Source organism: Bufo gargarizans, unplaced genomic scaffold (assembly GCF_014858855.1).
Source record: "Bufo gargarizans isolate SCDJY-AF-19 unplaced genomic scaffold, ASM1485885v1 fragScaff_scaffold_703_pilon:::fragment_2:::debris, whole genome shotgun sequence".
Classification (NCBI taxonomy): domain Eukaryota; kingdom Metazoa; phylum Chordata; class Amphibia; order Anura; family Bufonidae; genus Bufo; species Bufo gargarizans.
Window position 1 is genome coordinate 655,941 of NW_025334170.1, and position 21,991 is coordinate 677,931.

Consider the following 21,991-nt stretch of genomic DNA (forward strand, 5'->3'; position numbering starts at 1 on the left):
TCTACTTTATTACTTTATGAATTTTTTGAAGGCTGCTTTTAGCCATTCATTCTTCTGTGTGTTATTGGCCCTCCTTTTGGCTTCCCTCTGCTCAATGCATGTTTCCAACCAGAGTTTCACTGCTACTTGGCTTCTTCTTGTCCAGACTATGGAAGTCAACCAGTACACACGTAGAATTCGAGTATGCATCCACGGTTACTGTAGGCTATTCCATGGGCTATTCCCAGTTCACCTATTGCAGGCATGTCCAAAGTGCGGCCCTCCTCGGGATAGGTTATCAATATCTGATCGCTGGTGGTCCAACACTAGGGACCGATCAGCTATTTGAGGAGACAACCTAGAGCAGTTGTTTGGAGAGACAGAATCTATCTAACAAAAACAATAGGCCAGGCATGTCCAAACTGCAGCCCTCCAGCTGTTGCAAAACTACAACTCCCAGCATGCATGGATAGCTTACAGCTATTAGGGCATGCTGGGAGTTGTAGTTTTGCAACAGCTGGAGGGCTGCAGTTTGGACATGCCTGGCCTATTGTTTTTGTTAGATAGATTCTGTCTCTCCAGCCTAGAAGACCACATTGCAAACCTTTTTTTTGTCAACTTAGGACTGAGATCCATCTTCCATAATTTTTCATTTTTAAACAACTGCTCTAGGTTGTCTTCTCAAATAGCTGATCGGTCCCTAGTGTTGGACCACCAGCGATCAGATATTGATAACCTATCCCGAGGATTGGTCATCAGTACAAAACAGTTGGAAAACCTCTAAAGAAAAATAACAATTGGGTGTACAATAAGCATAAAAAGGGTCACACGCTAGGTATATATGAATAATCACATCAATTAGAAAAAAATTAGCAGTACCATGATCTTATTAAAGGTTTTCCAATCTGTAGATATTGATGACCTATCCATTCACTTGAATGTGACCTGAGCTCCAGTACCCAGACACAGGCACTACAGTGTCCAGAGCCTTTTACTTCTGGCTCTTTCTATTGTGTTGTTTCCAGAGCCTACAGTTGCTGTAAACAGCTGATCGGAGGTGGTGTTGGGTGTCAGACTCCACCAATCACATATTGATGACCTATGCTGAGGGTAAGTCATCAATATCTACAGACTGGAAAACCCCTTTAATAAGATCATGTTACTGCTAATTATTTTCGAATTGATCCAACAAAAACTCTACTATCGCATACAGTACATCTATATGTTAATAATTCGAGAAAATCACCTGCTAATTACCTTCAGCTACAAGCACAGACGTTGTTACCAATAATCCAGATCAGAAGCAGTGGAGACAACCTGGGGGCCCAGTTGCATAACCACATCATTGGGCCAATTATGCATGTTCCTACAATTGCTTGTTTCCAATAATGGCCTGGTCTAAATATGCCATTGAACACCCAAAAAACAAGCAAAATGCTTGTTAGCTGGGTGATCCATTTTTTATGCAGCTTATAAAATCATTGCTTGTTAGCAGCACATCATCCTGTTTAAACAGGAAAGTGCTGCAAATAAACTATGAATCTCTATGGGGACAAATGATTGCAGCAGCCATTATTCATCCCAATACAGAATAAGCAATAGAATTTGCCTTATTTGGATCTAATTAATTATAGTTTTCACTAAAGAGGTCATGTATAGTTTTGTAAAGTATAAAGTTCATAAAATGTGTTGGTTGTAGTTTAAACTGTGATGCTGTTTGTGGGGGGGGGGGGGGGGCAATGTTACTTAAATTACTTTTGTGATTGTACATTGTACCCATCAGATGCCACGTTCATAGCTGATCGTGGCATCTGACATTAATATTACAGTGTAACATTTTTAAAAAGTAAAAAAAAATCATACTTACCCTCATCCATTTAATTGCGAAGAGCCAGCCGCTGCCATCATGACGTCACTGTACACGGGATTTCACGCCTGATCTTCAATCAAGATGGTGCAGGCCGGCTCTTCGAGCTCAAACGAATGATGCAAGTATAATTCATTTATTTATTTATTTTTTACTGCCATTCAGGGAAAATCAATTCATTGCCACAAAGCACGAGGAAATTTAGCTTTGTGGAGAATAACATTTTCCCTGAAATTCGGATCGAATTCTACTTTGTCAGGTTCGATTCGCTCAACACTAATCATATCATTATATCATTTGACAAATTCAAAATAGTTACTAACTGGCATTACAAACAAAACTGCTTTAGGCATCTAAATGCTTGTCATTCAGACTAGCCCACCAGAATGTCAATGCACCTTCCCCTGGGTCCAGACTCTGAAAAAAACTAATTTGGAGCTGATTTTAGAGTCATTTCAGACTGTAATTTTGCCAAGCTCAACTGTTCCTGATCGCCACAGTCCTAGTCTTTATATACAGTTGAATCACGATATGACCACCAGCCAGGGGTGCACCTAGCCTTTCTGCTGCCTGAGGCAAAAACTGAAACGGCACCCCAACCCCCAATGCCACAAATTGGGTTCGGGTACGGCGCTCAGGCACTGGAGGAATCCTGTTATGGATTCCATTATAACGGAATATATCGGAATTATATGACGGAATGCAAAATGGAGGCCTTTTAGAGGCATTCTGTTTTGATCTGTCATAATAGAAGTCTATGGCCAAGCATAAAGGATCCATCTGGTTTCCGTTATGCAGGACTTTGTTTTTCGTCTTGCATAACAGAAACCAGAAAGATCCGTTACACATGACCATAGACTTCTTTTATGATGGATCAAAACGGAATGACTCTTAAAGGCTTCCGTTTTATTTCGTTATACCAGAATCCATAACAGGATTCCTCTACGGCCGCAGGGTTTCTTAGTGGTTTGATGATTAGTCTGATTATAAAATACTGGCTTGGAAGTCCTATTTATTATATGTTTATCTAGGCCTATCAAGAGAACAAAATAGCTGTCATTCTGTCAGTCATTCCAATCTGCTACCTACTATTATAATGGGATTATACTGGAGATAATCTCTTCCCTTTGCAGCAGTGTCAGAAACTGATATAATTCTCCTGTCCCTTTTAGAGCTTTATATCTCTCTGAGCTCTGCTAAAGAAGAACAATATTTTGTTTTTAATTTTAATGGCATAACTTTTAAGGAATGAAATAGCAAAAATTATGTTTTCTATGAACAATATGTTTAAAAATTACTCCTTGAAGTATCCTTTTAACTACTAATTTGCTTTTGTTGAAGTCCAGCACTGTCAGTGATGACATTCATATGAGCTACAGGCACTTCTAGTTCAGCTGCATATGAGAGGAAGAAGGTGGTCAGAACCCATTCCTAGATTGTGACTTTCTAGGTTCTTTTTTTTTTTTGTGTGAATGTTTATTGCAAAAATGTATGTCCTATATATTTTCAGTTATTTTAATGGTATAGCATTGGTAGTAAATTGCAGCTGTAAATGAAAAGTACTGTGTTTCTGGAAAAGATATAACTGATATTTCTGAAAACTGCTACAGCCAAACAGATATAAACTAGTTATCAGCAATAACAGCACTAAAAGTCTGTCATTGGGCACTTAATGGGCTACAGTACTGTTATTACAGCTAAGCACTACCACTATACTGCTTCCTATAATGACACATTGCTTCTGCCTATTCACTAGCCTGTTGAGCTGGTCAGCCATCATTAATACCAGGAGGGGGTACAAACATTAAAATTTTAAGGGTTTTCTGCTTTAAAAATATCCAATCTAGTCTATGGAAAAATCCATACTCACCTGTTCCATATCTCCATCTGTAAATTTCCGGATGGACAGGGTTATGTGAACTACAGCAGCCAATGGCAGGCCTCAGTGGTAATGTGTCCTCATGCAGCACAAGACCCAACAGTGACATGCCACTTGACACAAGGGGTCCCCTCCATCCAGAAGTTTACAGATGGGGCCGAAAGACAAGTGAAGAGAGCCAGAAAGCTGGAATGGAGCTGCAGGGAGTAGGCAATGGATTTTCTCCAGGTACCGCAGGCTGGGGTGACTATATCTGCCTTAAAAAATACTGGATATTTAGAATCATAATGAAATAATAAGCACAGTGTTAACTATCTTGCATAATGGTACATGAATTCAGATTGCGTCCATTACCAATAGTCCCATATTAAATCTAGAACCCTCAGCTTGTAACAATATCAAGTTGTTTCCTTTGTCAAAATTGCAAGAACTAATTCAAATTGCAAAACCGATTCACTATGTTGTACCTAGACAACTTGGTGCATAGGTAGAGTGGTGCTTGTTCCCTTGGGTACACATGCATTCCCCGGCTATTAAAGGACCAGACCAAGCACGAGCTCATCTGTTTCCATCCAATGACAGCATTTTATGGGGTATATAAGGCACCTGCCTCTTGGCAGATGCCTGAGCTATAGGTTCCTAGCTTGTCTAGTCCTGCAAAGGTGTGCTGTTGAATTGTTCTGACCTCCTCTACCCAACCTCTGTCTATTTACCGGATTAAACCTTTTTCTGCCTATTACCTGAATACCTTATTGAACAAACTCTGCCTGTCCTGATCTCATCATGTTCCCTAACTAAGCTTTTGCCTGCCCCCTTGGAAGCACTGTGAGGATCATGTTTTTTTATTTCTCCAGTGCTTTTAACACCATCCAACCTGGACTTATGAGGGACAAGCTGGAGATGGCAGGAGTGGACCACCACATGTCACATTGGATGTACTTGATTACCTCACAGAATGCCCACAGTTTGTTAAATCTCAAGCTGATCTGCAGTACAGGGGCAACACAGGGAACTGTGCTGGCTCTGTTCCTCTTCACTCTCTACACTGCAGACTTCTCCATCAACTCCCCAGGCTGCCACCTACATAAGTTCTCTGATGACTCTGCCATAGTTAGCCTTATCACAAGTGAGGACGACTCAAAGTACAGACAGGGGACACAGGATTTTGTGGACTGGTGTCAGCAGAACCAGCTTCAGATCAACGCGGGCAAAACCAAGGAGCTGGTGGTGGATTTCAGCAGACACAGGCCCTCTGCTTTGGTTCCAGTGAATATACAGGGAACAAACATTGAGGTGGTGGACTCTTATAAGTACCTGGGTGTTCATCTGAACAACAAACTGGACTGGAGCCATAACACTGATGCTCTATTAAAAAAGGGTCAGAGCAGACTCTATCTGTAGAGGAGACTGAGGTCCTTTGTGGTGCAGGGGACACTTCTAAAGACCTTCTTTGACTTAGTGGTGGCATCAGCCATATTCTATGGTGTGGTTTGTTGGGGGAGCAGCTTATCTATTGGCTGAGAGACAGAGATTAGATAAGCTCATTATGAAGGCCAGCTCTGTCCTAGGTTGTCCCCTTGATCCAGTGCAGGAGGTGGGTGACAGAAGAACTCTAGCAAAATGAACATAATTGTTAGACAATGTCTCCCACCCCATGCACAAAGCTGTTGTGGAGCTGGAGAGCTCCTTCAGTGTTAGACTGCTGCATACTAGATGCACGAAGGAATGTTATCGGAGGTCCTTCCTCCCAGCAGTGGTTAGGATTTATAACCACCACTGTTCCCAGAAACCCAGTAGTGAATTTTTTAAGCAAATTCTGTGTTATGTTTTTCTTGTATTTTACTCTGTAATTTCTAATTACTCTTTTTTTGCTCCTGTTGTGAATGTGATTGCTGCTGTTATGCCAAAATTTCCCCACTGAGGGACAATAAAGGGATTTTCTTCTTCTTTTTCTTCTTCTTCTTCTTGGTTCCACACACCGGAGTCTCTTAACCTGCCTGGGTCAACAGCCTATGAGCAGAGACTATTTCTAGTTAGCAGCTTGGTAGTCCCGATTAGTGTTGAGCGCGAATATTCGAATATCGAATTTTTTTCGCGAATATCGGCACTTCGCTAATTCGCGAATATTTCGAATATAGTGATATAAATTCGATATTTCGAATATTCGTTTTTTTTTTTTTTTTTTTTATTGTTATATTTTTTTCTTTCCCACTTCCCTAAAGTTGTTCTTACCTGTCCTTTGGATTCCTGGCTTCCTGGCTGCTCCAGTCAGTGCCCGTTGCCGCTTCTGCCGACTTCCATGCTCATGGAGCGTCCCCATCACCATGGGAACATCTCCATATACTAGAATGTACTGTCGGATTTGAGAATTACGTTGAAATCGCAATTCGATTTTTTCAAGTTATAATAATCGAATTTCGATTTTAACTTAGCACTGCTATATGCCATATTAGGCTAACTAATATGGCATATAGCAGTGCTAAGTTAAAATCGAAATTCGACTATTATAACTTGAAAAAATCGAATTGCGATTTCAACGTAATTCTCAAATCCGACAGTACATTCTAGTATATGGAGATGTTCCCATGGTGATGGGGACGCTCCATGAGCATGGAAGTCGGTAGAAGCGGCAACGGGCACTGACTGGACAGCTAAGTTTAATTCGATATGCGATTATATTACTGCTTTTTTTTAAATAAATAGAATAATTATAATACCTGATAATTATTATAATTATACTATTTATAAAAAAAAGCAGTCATATAATCGCATAGCGAATTATACTTAGCTGTCTCTATAGTCAACTTTCCTATATCATTGCTAGAATTAGCGAAGTTTATGAATAGGTAGCTAAAATGAAGATGCAGAATACTTCGTTATCTTCGTTTTGTGATATATGACGAATACATTCGTTATATTCGTTTTGTGGAATATGACGAATACATTCGTTATATTCGTTTTGTGGAATATAACGAATATATTCGTCAATTCGCTAATTCTACCAAGCCATTGAAGCCATATTCCATGCTTATGGAGCGTCCCCATCACCATGGGAACGACTCCATATACTAGAATGTACTGTCGGATTTGAGAATTACGTTGAAATCGCAATTCGATTTTTTCAAGTTATAATAATCGAATTTCGATTTTAACTTAGCACTGCTATATGCCATATTAGGCTAACTAATATGGCATATAGCAGTGCTAAGTTAAAATCGAAATTCGATTATTATAACTTGAAAAAATCGAATTGCGATTTCAATAGGAGAGTAGCCTTTAAGTTAAAATCGAAATTCGATTATTTAAATCGCATATTAATCGCGATAACAAGAATAATGACGAATATTCGATTTCGACGAATATAAAACGAATATTCTATCGAATATTCGCGAATTTCGTCGAAATCGAATATGGCACCTGCCGCTCATCACTAGTCCCGATAGCAAATTCCAGATCCCTATATGGCATGAATGGGTAAAAAAAAGGTCCACCTTGACAACACCCTCTGTGGTTTGCTAACCATGAAAATCCAAAAATGTTCCCGTAGAAAAGCCTTAAGTTAAACAATTTGTTATATAAGTTTCTGCAACTTGTCATGGCCCAAAAGTTCCATACTTTGCAACAACAAAAAATTGAGAGGGAAAAGATGTGTAACCAAGTTGAATCAAAGTTGCCCTCAAGGTCACATCTATGATGCCCAAGTATGGATGGTGCAACCAAAGTCGTCATGAGGCCCTAGTCCAGGGGTAGGCAACCTCCGGCTCCCAGCTGTTGTGAAACTATAATTCCCAGCATGCTATATTCATTTCTATGAGAGTTCTTAGAAAAGCAGAGCAAGTATGTATACTGGCAGTTGTAGTTTCACAACAGCTGGGAGGCGGAGGTTGCCTAGTATGCCTACCCCTGCCCTAGTCTAACCTATGACCACCCCATCAGAGCCTGCAGTAGGCATAATACAGTATATTAATTTAACATGTGCTGTTCCTTTAAAAATAGCCCAATAAGCAAGTAAAATTGGATAATTCAGTTCTAGTACTAGAAGACAGGCAGCAGAGGTTTTTACAGCAATAATTTTAGCAGCATTAGGTGTAAATTGGAACTTTATCTAGGTAGAAAAAGGTAGGAGAAAGGGGCATCATAATTGAATATTATAGCATTGGATTTATTGACTGAAATCTCTGCAAACCCCATGTGCCGCATATGCTCTATTTCCATGGCTAACAATTAATATTCCTCTACGCTTTATCTGCTGTATTATTTGTTACATATTTATTCAGCTCTTTTTTTTATGCTTAGTCAATAAAGCAAATGCATTTTCCTTGGGATTTACTTGTTCAATATCCAAGTGCATCACTTAAGTTTCACTTGAGCAGACTGTCGATAAAGGAAATAAAAATCTCCTGAAATATACTTAAGGGCAGAGAGATGCATTATTGTAGTTGGAAGATTGTGTGCTATGTGCCTTCAAGGGATCACTGAGCGTCTTTCCTTTTCAATCAATATCTCTTTACGCTCAGTTCCCTATTGTCAATCATACTGCCGGTGGCAAACATGAGGCATTTCACAAAGCTTGGGTTCCCACCATTTCATGCAGTGTTCTACATTTGTCTCTCACTATTTCTTCAGGCTTTGTCTGAAACAATGTCACATATAACTCATCCTTTATTGATTAGTTGGTAAATAAAGTGCTCCTTTTCATGTGTGTCAACGTTATTTTCTCCGCAAGCTGCAAATGCATTTTTCTAGCACTCAATAGAAAACATCAAGCAGTTAATACTACATAAATAGATACGAGCATTTGAGATAACTCTTATTATTACGGAAGCTCTCAATCTTTCCTGTATCAGTTACTGTTCGTTTAATGTAAAGAAAATTAAAAATTTCAGATATTTTTGAAACCATTGTCTTAATAGAAGGTAAACCAGTATTAAACTACAAGAACAAAAAGATTCATCCTGACCTTGAAAGAGAGCTAGCAAATGTAAGATATAAACAATATAATTAGGGATGAGCGAATCGAAGTCCACAAATAGGATAAAATTGATTCTCCGCAAAGCCAAATTTCCTCGTGCTTCGCGGTAGCAAATAGATTTAACCTGAAATAGTGTAAAAAAATAAAAATAATACCTACCTGCCCGCCGCTGTCTTGCTTGAAGATCTCGGTTCAAATCCCGTGCGCGGTGACTTATGACGTCACCACCCCGGCCAGCATGATGACATCATCTTGGGCCACACAAGATGACGCACGTCAGACCTTCATGCAAGATGGCGACGGGAGCAAATGGATCACTCTTTTACACTCTTTTATTTATATCAGATGTTGTGATCATGTATGAACGCGGCAGCTGAGGGGAACAATGAGGAGGGAGGCACAATCGCCGCTCCCTGTCATTGCAGCCACTACTTACCATAAAAAGCGCTTTGTGACAAGTAATTTGTCACAAAGTGGATTTTTTTTGTAAAATTCAGCGAAGCAGCAGAATAGAATTTTTAAATACTTCACTCATCTCTAGATATAATACTAGTTCTTTAAGTATGGCCTTATTCACGTCTGCATTGAGGTTTCCATTCTTCTGATCCATTAGAAGAACAGAAAAAGGGGAAAAAATGTATCCATTAATAGAATGGAATGACATATGCAAACAAAATATATTCCATTTGCATGCATCATTGACTTATCATGTTAAAAAAAGAAGCATTCCGTCAGTTATCTATTACTTCTTGTAGAAAGAAAAGTTCTGTATTCCACCAAAAAAGAGCGGATACATAACAGAGCAGTTACTAACTCAACTTAATAGATGCTCTAAAGTAGTGCTTTTCAACCTTTTGCATGGCAGGTACCCAGGGATGCACCTACCCTTTCTGGAGGCAAAAACTGATACAGCGCCAGCCCCATGCTGATTTCTTAACCTAAACCCTATTGCCCATGGCCCTTCCGCTGACCCCCTCTTGCCCCTACCTGGTGCTGCCTGAGGCGATCGCCTCACCTGACCTCATTGGTGGTCCAACCCTGGAGGTAATCCACAGTGACAAAAACACTCGTCTGCAAGAGCCCTTACTGTCTGGTAGTGTTGATCCTACTGCTTAAAATAATGCCTCCTCCAAGGTGCTCTTTAAGGCACACTGATTATTATACGACCCAGGAAGTTCCAACTCACTAACATTTACTAGAGTTTAATCAGATGAACCAGATAATTCTGTGCAAGAAATAAATAAATGCTGTTCTCCACATGTTCTGAGAATTCCTAAGACCCAAAATCTTGTCACTATATTGTTCTAGACATAGTCATGTGATAGAGTTTTCACCAGTTCAGTAATTTTCTTTTGTTCTTCAGACCTGCAAAGACATATGCTTTGTTCTTCTAATCTCGTCATTAAAAACTCAGCCCTACTCACTTGAAAGGAACAATACAATGAAAATGACAGCCCGATCCAAGGGGAGTGATTGGCAATGGTCAATTATAATAGAGGTCATTATCCTGGTACCCCAGGGGCGCAAACCTGTTCAATGTTATCTCTGTGGTACCATTATGACCTTGGCAAGAGATGATATGGTCATGTTGAAACCCAGTAAAGGAAAATCTGTTGTTTTGACAACAGCAGACATTGCTTTGGTGACCGCTTTCAGGAAAGCTGAAATATTTTCAAAACTGTGCAGGAAGTAAACAAAAAAAAATAATGGGCTGAACATTAGTCAACATTTGTAGAAGTGTGGTGGTGCCTAAAGGCAAGAAGCAAATATTTAGCATTTGTGGATGTGTGGAGGCTCCTAAAAGCAAGAAAAAGCAAGCATTTTGCAATTGTGGAAATGTGGTCACTCCTAAAAGCAAGAAGCAAATGTTTTGCTTTGTTTTTGTCTGTAGAAGTGTAGAACCTCCTAGAAGTCAAGAAGAAGCAAATATTTAGCATTTGTTGGAAATGTGGTAGTTCCTAAAGGCAAGCAAATATTTTGTGTTAGTAGAAATGTAGAAGAAGCAAATATTTAGCATTTGTAGAAGTGTGGATGCCCCTAAAGGCAAAAAGAAGCAAATATTTAGCCTTTGTGGAAGTGTGGTGGCTCCTAAAGGCAAGAAGAAGCAAAAATCTTGCCGCTATAGAAGTGTAACGCTGGGTTCAGACCTGAGCGTTCGCGATGGAGCGCTCTGTATGCGCGATTGTACCAGTGTTTGCAATCGCGCATACAGAGACAAGCGAACGCCCATTGTTGCGCGTTCCCGGAAGTCTATGTACGGAAACGCGCGACAAGACGCCCCAAAGAAGCTCATGTACTTCTTGGGGCGTCGGGCGTTTTACAGCGCGATCGTACGCGCTGTAAAACGCTCAGGTGAGAACCATTCCCGTAGGGAATCATTGGTTCTTGCCTGTTGAGCGTTTTACAGCGCGTAGGAACGCACTGTAAAACGCTCAGGTCTGAACCCAGCCTAAAGGTCCCAAAGAGCAAGCAGAAGCAAATATTTTGCAACTGTAGAAGTGTGGTGGCTCCTAAAGGCAAGAAGCAAATGTTTTGTTTTGTTTTTGTCTGTAGAAGTGTAGAGCCTCCTAAAGTCAAGAAGAAGCAAATATTTAGCATTTGTAGAAGTGTGAAGGCTCCTAAAGTCAAGAAGAAGCAAATATTTTGCATTTGTTGGAAATGTGGTAGTTCCTAAAGGCAAGCAAATATTGTTTGTAGAAATGTAGAAGAAGCAAATATTTAGCATTTGTAAAAGTGTGGATGCTCCTAAAGGCAAAAAGAAGCAAATATGTTGCATTTGTGGAAGTGTGGTGTCTCCTAAAGGCAAAAAGAAGCAAATATGTTGCATTTGTGGAAGTGTGGTGGCTCCTAAAGGCAAGAAGAAGCAAAAATCTTGCAGCTGTAGAAGTGTAAAGGTCCCGAAAAGCAAGCAGAAGCAAATATTTTGCAACTGTAGAAGTGTTATGGCTCCTAAAGGCAAAAAGAAGCAAATATGTTGCATTTGTTGAAGTGTGGTGGCTCCTAAAGGCAAGAAGAAGCAAAAATCTTGCAGCTATAGAAGTGTAAAGGTCTCCAAAAGCAAGCAGAAGCAAATATTTTGCAACTGTAGAAGTGTTATGGCTCCTAATGGCAAGAAGAAGCAAATATTTTAGGGCAGACTTATCATGCATATTTCCTGGAATAAATACATTGAAAAATATGGTACTTGGGCCAAACTCCATATTTATAAAACCAACCCCCTGTGGCATGTTTTCATAAGCTGCACTGGAGGAGATACCCACATAGTGTCCACATAGTGTGCCACTACAGCTAAATATCCCCACTGTCAATTACCTGGTGTCTCCTTCTAGTAGTAAATTGTCCTGAGCGCTGTTCATTGTATTTCTCTCACTGACATAAATATCCAGCAATAACCATATAATATTTCCGCAGCCACGGTCAACAGAGTTTTATAGTTCTTCATTGTACAAGGACTCTGCATATGCCATTATGGTTGTCATTATTTTTTCCGTATTGACTATGAACATTTTTATGAGCACGTAGACTTCAAGAGGTATTAAACAATATGCATATTATAATTAAATTTGTTATCCTTTCTAAATGACATCTCTTCCTCCTGCTTTAAAGAAATCACTGCCAATTCTGAAGCCAGCTAATGATCTGTGTTAAATCATGTAAGAAGATTATACAACAAGCTTCTTACATTTAATTCAGAATTGACAAAGCTGGATTGAACCAAAAACACCTGTCTGTGCTTCAGAGCCATAGTGGTCATCACAGTATATGAATAACCCGAGCATTCATCTAAGAAATGCCAACATCCCCACACAGTGGAGACAACCATATAGTCATCTAAGCCAAGTTTTAAATGCACATAGTTTGGGCCTGAAATTATGACTAGATATTGGAAACATCATCTTGTGGTATCATAGAATATAATGCACGGATCTTGTGCATTTAAAGAATGGTTCATCACCTGGAACATTGGTGGCATATTGCTAGAATACATCACCAATGTCAGTTGGGTGCGAGCCCCACCTCAGGGACCTGCAACTATCTCTAGAATAGAGCTCCCAAAGTTCAGGAGAGTGCACTGCACATGCACGGCTGCCTTCTATTCATTTGTATGGGTATGCTGAAAATAGCCGAGCATAGTCACAGCTATTTCTGGCAATTCCATAAAAGTGAATGGAGTGGTGACTATGCTTGCGATCATTTCTATGGGACTTTTGAACGCTGCTATTTTCAGTGCTCCCATAGAAATGAATGGAGAGCGGCTGCATATGTTGCAGTGCGATCTTCCGAATTGTGGATGCTCTGTTCTAGAGATAAATTTAGATCCCAGAGGTGGAAACCGCACCTACATGACATTGCTGGCATATCCTAGCAATATGCCACTAATGTTCCACGTGAGACAATCCATTTAACATTGAAAGGGGGCTACATCATATTCCCTGCGGTTAGAAAGGATGGAAATGTTATAATCCAACCCAATGCCCGATCATCCTCACTACAATAATTTGCTGTAATGTGTATGGCCAGCTCAAAGTGAATCTTCACCTTTTATGCTATTTTATGCTATTTTCATGAGCTGGTTTATTTCTTTATAGTAGCCAGAGCTATATATTTCTGATATAACTCTCCCACATAGACAGGTGGTTGATGTTTTTCAGATTCATGAGTTGTCCAGAATTAGTAAAACATGGCTGCTTTCTTCCAAAATCAGTGCCACAACTGTCCATCCCTAGTATTGCAGCTCACCTCTATTGAAGTGAATAGGACTGATCTGCAATACCACACACAACCTGTACATAGTTGTGGCACCGTTTTTTTTTTTTATTTAAAAAAGAAAACAACCATGCTTTTCTATTCCTGGAAAATCCAAGAAAAATAATTATATTTGGTCTCACTATTTGTCAGTCTGCAGCACTTTCTATCCAGCCTTGTAGAAATCCTGCAGAGAATAAAGGAGTTCATCACCTGTTGATCTGTTCTATCTTCAGTTTAACAGCCGGTTCAGACCTGAGCGTACTGACCTGAGCGCTGTGTATGCGCGATTCTCCGGTGTCTCACATACCCGGCTCCGGTAGTATGCGAACGCCCATTGTCGTGCGTTCCCGGAAGTCTATGCACGGGAACGCGCGACAAGACGCCCCAAAGAAGCTCCTTGTACTTCTTGGGGCGTTGGGCGTTTTACGCGCTGTAAAACGCTCAGGTGAGAACCATTTCCATAGGGAATCATTGGTTCTTGCCTGTTGAGCGTTTTACAGCGTGTAGGAATGCGATGTAAAACGCTCAGGTCTGAACCCAGCCTAAGACCAACTGAGGGGGCAGTTTTTTTTGTATTACTGCTGATTAGACAGCAGGGAGGTTCCTGCTCCAACTACTTGTCCTACAGCTTATCCCAGGACTGTGAGGAGCAGGGAAACATGGCTGAGCTCTTGAGAAATATAGATAAGATTCTTTTCTATATTTCTCAGTTTTAACTGTAATACGAGAAGATAGGACCAAAGAAAAGTTTTGTGTTCCTTAAAGAATATACCCAATATTATTGGGATTCCTTTCATAATCTTCAGGCTTTATGTCAGAAGACACCACAGGTATAATCTGAAAAAAATGCAAACCCAAGGAATGACCTGAACAAAGAATTTATTTTTCTTTTGGAGTGGTGCCATATGCTACTTTCAGGCTGTAGACATCTATCAATGACATCAGGTGATCTAAGGGCCACTAGAGAAACTGTGAATTTAGAGTAAATCTTGGTCTGTACTTGATGGTTCTGAGTGTCTTGTAATATGCATTCATAATATAATGTAAAGCTATGGACTTGTCCTACCAAATGTTTTAGAAGGTTGCATGCACATAAGTAAGGTTAAATTCTTAGAAGTCTACATTACCTGATGCAAAATCAGTCAAGAAACAGATCCATAAATAATTGTGTAATGCATTGTTATACATGTTATCTGTAATTACCGGTAAGTATCAAAGATATTGGAAGGGCACATGGCAGTCAGATACTATAATTTGCTTATGTCGTCTACCACTTTGGCATGGGGCATCATGTAGATGCTTCCTTACTTGTTTCAGCAAGTCCTATCTCAAACAATCCCTTATAAAACCAATTCATGTTCAGACGTATTTTATCGATAGTTTACTTATAGAATTAATCCTGGGTATGCATTCAAGCATTTTCCTAAATCTGACCCACTTAGCATTGTCTTTTGTATGCTTATGGTCGTACCTTTAAGTTTTTCACCAAACATTGTAAGGAAGATAGTAAAATTAATAGGCCCAGGTGCTTCCTTCACCATGTCATCCAGTTCTTCACTCTTTACATTGATACGACCTGAATAAAAATAAAAGAATGAGTAAGAATTATATCCAGCTTAGTACTTTTCTAAGGCTAAATTCACATCACATTTAGCCCTGTGTGCCACTAAATGTATGCTGCAAACCTACAGTATATCTGTCATTAAAGGGGTTGTCCTGTTTCATGAGATTGTTTCACCAGGATAGGTCATCAACATCTCATTGGTTGGGGTCTGTCGATCTGTTTAACAGGGCATATAAGTTATGACAGCTGGGGGGAGAGAGCTGCAGTAGAAAGTACATGTCCCCTGAACTGCAGCAGAAGGGACGCACATCCCGAGATGCCAGCCTTAAATAAATCTAGCAGAGCAATTGGAGCAATGAATGGGGAGATCCCTGGATCCATGTGAGGTACAGGGCTCGTTCTAGCTTTGTTAGAAAGAGATTGTCATGTACTATATGATGTCTGATTTTCATTTTACATCAATCATGGCATAATCTTTTTAATTTTCAGTGGCATGGTACGTCTAAAATAAATTGCCTTTAAAAGTATCTCTATTTTTTTAAATGCAAAGCCCCAAATCATTTACTTTAACATTTTAAAAGATAGCATGCTGGAACTAACTACATACTGTTAAGGCCCCTTTAACAATGTACCAAGCTATTGTCGGGAAGGAAGTGTTCCTTTCTGACAATCTCTTGCTTGTCAAAGGAGGAGTAAGTTGAATTTACACACAACAAACTTAGGTAACTCCATGTCTTCCACTTCCTGTCTTGTCTCTTTAACTTCCTCCTTTGTTTGGACTTTTAGCATGGCGGACAGAGAGTGGGCGATTGATTTACTCAAATAAATTATCACACATTACACTGATAAATGCAGTGCTGTTCTGTGGACATATTTATCTAGGCCTATCAAGAAAACAATAGAGCCATCATGCCAGGGTTGCCAACTGTCCATATATTCCTGGACAGTACATAAAAATAGACCACTTTTTCCAGTGTTCGTGAAGTTTTTTTGAGGCTGGTGGTTGAAGATCATTATGAATGTAATTATCATTTTACGGCTCACACTAAAGACTGCTAATACTTTTATATCAATGCATTGAGCTATAGACACATATTACTTATAACCTTTATCATTCTTTCTGGTTTTCCAATTTGTCTGTAAAAAATATTGTCTGTCAGTAATTTTTTGATACATTGTCCAGAAAAAAGAAAATTTTAGGTTTCCAACACTATATATTATTGTTATCCAAATTCTACATCTACTTTACACTAACAGATAACATCTTCACCGAACATCAGCAGTGAACTGACATGTATGGCAGATGTGAGGTCTTTAAAGATGGAACCTGCTCAGGAGCTGAGCAGTCACCATAGCCAGCAGGTTTCTGCTGTTCTACACAGCAGACAACCAGAGGCAATGTCTGTGATTGGCGTTATTGTTACTTTTAACTCCACACATGCTGTGGTCAGTTATGACCACTGCATCTGAGAGAGCTTTCCCAAGAAGCTTTTAGCGGCTACCTCTCTCCAAGATCTACGGTGCTGTTTGGTTGCTATGGCATCCTACAGCCCTCTGAAGTATCAGAGGCCTGCCACAGCGATGTTCCTAGGAACATAGTAAATCTTCCATTAGACTGCAAGGGTAATTCCAAAGATTCCTAGGGGAACTTTACAAAAGTGAAAAAAATAAATTCTAAAGTTTTTAAAAATGTAAAAAAATATTTAAAATATAAAAATTTCAATCAATTTTCTTGTTACAATGTTCACAGGATACAGGATAAATACATTTATATACTTCAGGTATTTAGGGAAGCAGTAATGCCTATGATTTTATTTTTGTATTGTTTTATTTATATTTATTTTAAATATGGAGAATGAGATAATGAGGTAAAACAATAATAATAAAAAAAATCATAGGCATTACTGCGTCCCTAAATACCTGAAGTATATAAATGTATTTATCCTGTATCCTGTGAACATTGTAAAAAGAAAATTGACAATTTGCTGAGTTTGTTTGTTGTTTCACCACCTAAGAAAAATAATAAAAATTGATAAAAATATCATACACTCTCCAAAATGGTATAAATAAAAAGGATAGATCGTCCCACTAAAAAAAAAAATTCATAGACATAAATATGAAAAAGTTAATGAGGGTTAGAATATGGTGATGCAAAGAAAAAAATGAGTTTTTTTTCCCAAGTATTAAAACACAAGAAAAACTATAAAAATGTAGTATCCTTGAAATTATACTGGACCAGAGATTGAAGATAACAGGTCAGTCACTGCATATGAAATGCCGTAAAAACAAAAACCCATAAACTGTGGAGAAATTGCATTCTAGTTTTCATTTTATATATTTTATGCGGGCTCTACTATACCATATGGATTATTAAATCTGAAACATTAGAAAGTACAACTTGTCCCACAAAAAGCAAGCCCTAATATAGCTATGTGAATGGAAAAATAAAAAACGTTATGGCTCTGGGAAGGTTGGGAGTAAAAAATCAAAACGCAAAAATGGAAAATTTCTTGGTTAGGAAGGGGTTAATATTTGTCTGCTTATAAGACTGTCTGCAGGCAAATGCTGACATAAAATAGGTACTGTATAAGCCATGTACTTTGTTTGGTTAGAGCATGAATCTACATGAATTTCACATTAAACTAATGAGCTTTATCTGAGAATGGAAACACAGCTAAGAATTAAACTCTGTTTTTGAATGTTTAAAAGCCTTTGACACTATATAGGCTGATGTACCGGAGGGAGACTGACACATTGTAATACTGGGGATGGGGGCAAGGCATATTGTACATATTGTACCTAGCATATATGGAGAACTATTTTTGGAAAATCTTGAGGGTGCATTCACATGTAGCAGAAAATTTGCTGCAGAAAACCAGCTCCATTGATCTGATTGAGGCTTGCAGAAATCCATGTGCTTCCCACTAAAACAACCCCACTCAGATGACTGGAGCAGATTTTCAGTTGCAAAGATTTTCTGCCACATGTAAAAGAAACTTATAGGAGTTGTAGAATAGGTCATCAGTATGTAATTGGTGAGGGTTCGACTCCCTGCACCCACGACGATCAGCTAGGACAGTGACCTCATATCCACTGATCACATGTCCTAGACGCAGCTGAATCCTATTCAATGTGAATGGGGCTGAGCTGCAATACCAAGAACAGTCCAATGGAGTTGCTGTGCCTGCTAAGTTGTGAGGGGACTGTGGTGCTCCCCAGAGCACTGCGGCCTCTTCAAACAGCTCATTAGAAGGGGTGCTGGGTGTCAAACCCCCACCAATCACATACTGATGATCTATCCATCAGTATCAAACACTCAGAAAACCCATTAAATGTTAAAATTTAGGTTCTGGGCTGTGGTTACCTACTAGCTGCCAATAAGGATGAGAATAGCGTTGAGAAAGAAAAGTGATTCTACATTTGTCAGGAGGATTGACACGTCTATATCAGGGACAGATCAATACATAATTATTTAGAAATTTATAAATTGTCAAATAACTTCCGATATATACTGTGGAACTTTCCAAAAAGCCACCATCTCTTTAAGGCCTCATGCACATGGCCGTTGTGCGGCCATTCCGCGCATTGGCGACCGCAATTATAGTCCCCAATGGATCAACTTGAATGGGTCCGTGGTATGTCCGCACTGCAAAAAAATATGACATGTCATATTTTTTTCCGGTGCGGAACCACAGAAAGAAACACCACGGAAGCACTTCGTAGTGCTTCCGGTGTTCTGTTCCATGACTCCGTTCCGCATCTCCGGAATTGCTGACCCATTCAAGTGAATAGGTCAGCATTCGTGATGCGGGTGCACACGGCCGGCGGCGTGGATTGCCGACCCGCCGTTTGCGGGCCGCAATACGGCCACGGCCGCCCAACGGCCGTGTGCATGAGGCCTGAGAATCCCATCCATGATCTAGACCAGACTTTTCTGTATCCTATGTACACTGAGCAAAAATATAAACGCAACACTTTCGGTTTTGCTCTCATTTTGCATGAGCTGAACCCAAAGATCTGAAACATTTTCTACATACACAAAAGACCCATTACTCTTAAATATTGTTCACAAATCTGTCTAAATCTGTGTTAGTGAGAACTTCCCCTTTGCCGAGATAATCCATCCCACCTCACAGGTGTGGCATATCAAGGTGCTGATTAGACAGCATGAATATTGCACAGGTGTGCTTTAGACTGCCCACAATAAAAGGTCACTCTGAAATGTGCACAGTTTTGCCTTACTGGGAGGGGGTCAGAAAACCTGTCAGTATCTGATGTGGCCACCATATGCCACACGCAGTGCAACACATCTTCATCGCATAGAGTTGATCAGGTTGTTGATTGCGGCCTGTGTATGTATAGGTCCACTCCTCTTCAATAGCTGTGCGAAGTTGCAGAATATTGGCAGGAACTGGAACGCGCTGTCATATACGCCGATCCAGAGCATCCCAAACATGCTCAATGGGTGACATGTCCGGTGAGTATGCTGGCCATGCAAGAACTGGGATGTTTTCAGCTTCCAGGAATTGTGTACAGATCCTTGCAATATAGGGCCGTGCATTATCATGCTGCAACATGAGGCGATGGTCATGGATGAATGGCACAACAATGGGCCTCAGGATCTCGTCACGGTATCTCTGTGCATTCAAAATGCCAACAATAAAATGCACCTGTGTTCGTTGTCTATAACATACGCCTGCCCATGCCATAACCCCACCGCCACCATGGGCCACTCGATCCACAACGTTGACGTCCGCAAACCGCTTACCCACACGACGCTACACACGCTGTCTGCCATCTGCCCTGAACAGTGAAAACCGGGACTCATCCGTGAACAGAACGCCTCTCCAACGTGCCAGATGCCATCTAATGGGAGCACTCAAGTCGGTTATGATGACGATTTACTGTCAGGTCCAGACCCTGATGAGTACGACGAGCATGCAGAGGAGCTTCCCTGAGATGGTTTCTGACAGTTTGTGCAGACATTCTTTGGTTATGCAAACCGATTGTTGCTGCAGCTGTCCGGGTGGCTGGTCTCAGACGATCATGGAGGTGAACATGCTGGATGTGGAGGTCCTGGGCTGGTGTGGTTACATGTGGTCTGCGATTGTGAGTCCAGTTGGATGCACTGCCAATTTTTTTTAAAAACCCTTTGGAGACGGCTTATGGTAGAGAAATGAACATTCATTGCATGGGCAACAGCTCTGGTAGACATTCCTGCAGACATACCTGTTTCAGATCTTTGAGTTCAGCCCATGCAAAATGGGGGTAAAACCGAAAGTGTTGCATTTATAATTTTGCTCAGTGTATATTATCCTCTTTTTTTGCTTTTGTTTTATTGTATGTAAATAATGATATAATAATTATTATTATTTATTTTAAAGTGGCAGTAATACCAGGATTTTGTACAAAGGTGTCTAATATACCACAAGCTGTATTTGGAAGGAGACTGTTATAACTGTAAGATGTCTACTATTTTATAGGTGGTTTCAAATGCTAGTCTTAGTAAAAAAAAAAACTTGACGGAATAAGATGTGGCTAATTTATTAAGAGGCGCAGCTTTCTTAATAAATTTGTCACATCTGTGATGTCTGGGAGCCAGAAACTAAAACCAACGCTAACTAGGAGCTGACATAGATTGCATTTATATTTTAGGCCACTTTTCTAGTGCAGATTATTGTAAATGTGTCGGACCCCCACCGGTCAAATATTGATGGCCTATCTCGAGAATGGGTCATCAATATTAAAATCCTGGAACACTCCTTTAAGGCCTAACAGCTGATGGTATCTACAGCATTAATGCCAAAGTGTATGTCATCATCAGCATTAGTGGCTGGTTTCATTACAGCTTTATTTCAGAAAGCATCTTCCAAAAGGTATCAGTTCGCTGTTTCTTAGCGAACTGCAGCAGATTTTGTCAAATGAAATGTATCATTGTCCAATGGTATATAGTGAGAATTATAGGCAGCGGCTACTCTCCTCTAGTTACAAAGAGTCACAAAATATAACTAGTATGTAACTGTATTGTAGCAAAATGTAACAAGTTAAACTGTGCTTCACTAAACACTTAGAGGTTCCAAGTCCATAAACAAGAGGATCACGTTAAATCGGTTTGGCAGACTTCCCTTTTGGCTCACTGACTTTGACATATCTCCTTTGACTCACGCAGCTTCAGTTTAAGTATAATCATTTCCTACATACTTGAGCATGTGAATTTGATTTAGATATCACTTTTCTTTTACCCAGAGCAGCAAATGTGTCTCTCAGGTCTCCTTTATCAATGAAGCCATCTCTGTTCTGGTCCATAATGGTGAAGGCCTAGTGACAAGGAAACAGCACAGCATTAGTAAGATCCGCAGGATCTCCCATCCTCTCTGATCCTCGCTTACACACTGTGACACATTTCACTTTCACTTAAAAATAAGCAACAAACAAAGCCTCTGTGAATTACCCACGTTTAGTATGCTAATGAATCCTGACAAGGGGTTTAATTAAAATACAATTAACCCACCCCAAGTTCCTTCAACTAAATTAATACTAGGCACAATATGCTGCTGGATGGGTTCCAATATACGATTAGATACAGCCAGCATTAACTCTCTACTGGAGTTGAATAGACAACAATACCCAAAGCTATAATGACACAGTGCAGTAAATGTACATCACAAAATTATTTCTCTCATTAGCCCAACGGTTTATGAACATAATCTAGAAACACATCCGCATCTGCAGACTAAAACCTTATGTGATCTGAATAAACTATAAAATGGTTGCTGTAATCTAAGAAATAATTTTATCCAGTGTAACACGCCATTATAGCTTGAAATACTTGGCCTCCTCAAGTCCAGAGTCAGTGCAGGCTGTATCTACTTCTTTACTGCAGCCTATTCAGCATTAGCCAAAATTCCACCGCACATAAGATTCAGAGAAACTCTCCCTAATAATTAAGGTTTTTACGTGGTTTTAGGCCTCTTTAATGCA

The 21,991-nt window shown here is 39.9% G+C and overlaps 1 protein-coding gene across 1 annotated transcript in view; it reads right to left on the minus strand.

Annotated features, from left to right (window-relative positions):
* Nucleotides 1-21,991, minus strand: part of MYL10 (myosin light chain 10) — a 55,911-nt gene that overhangs the window by 8,774 nt on the left and 25,146 nt on the right. The window contains exons 3-4 of the mRNA XM_044273506.1: nt 21,253-21,328; nt 14,918-15,022 (exon numbers count right to left, since the gene is read on the minus strand). Of these exons, the coding sequence (XP_044129441.1) occupies nt 14,918-15,022; nt 21,253-21,328 (181 nt within the window). The remainder of the gene's footprint in view (nt 1-14,917; nt 15,023-21,252; nt 21,329-21,991) is intronic.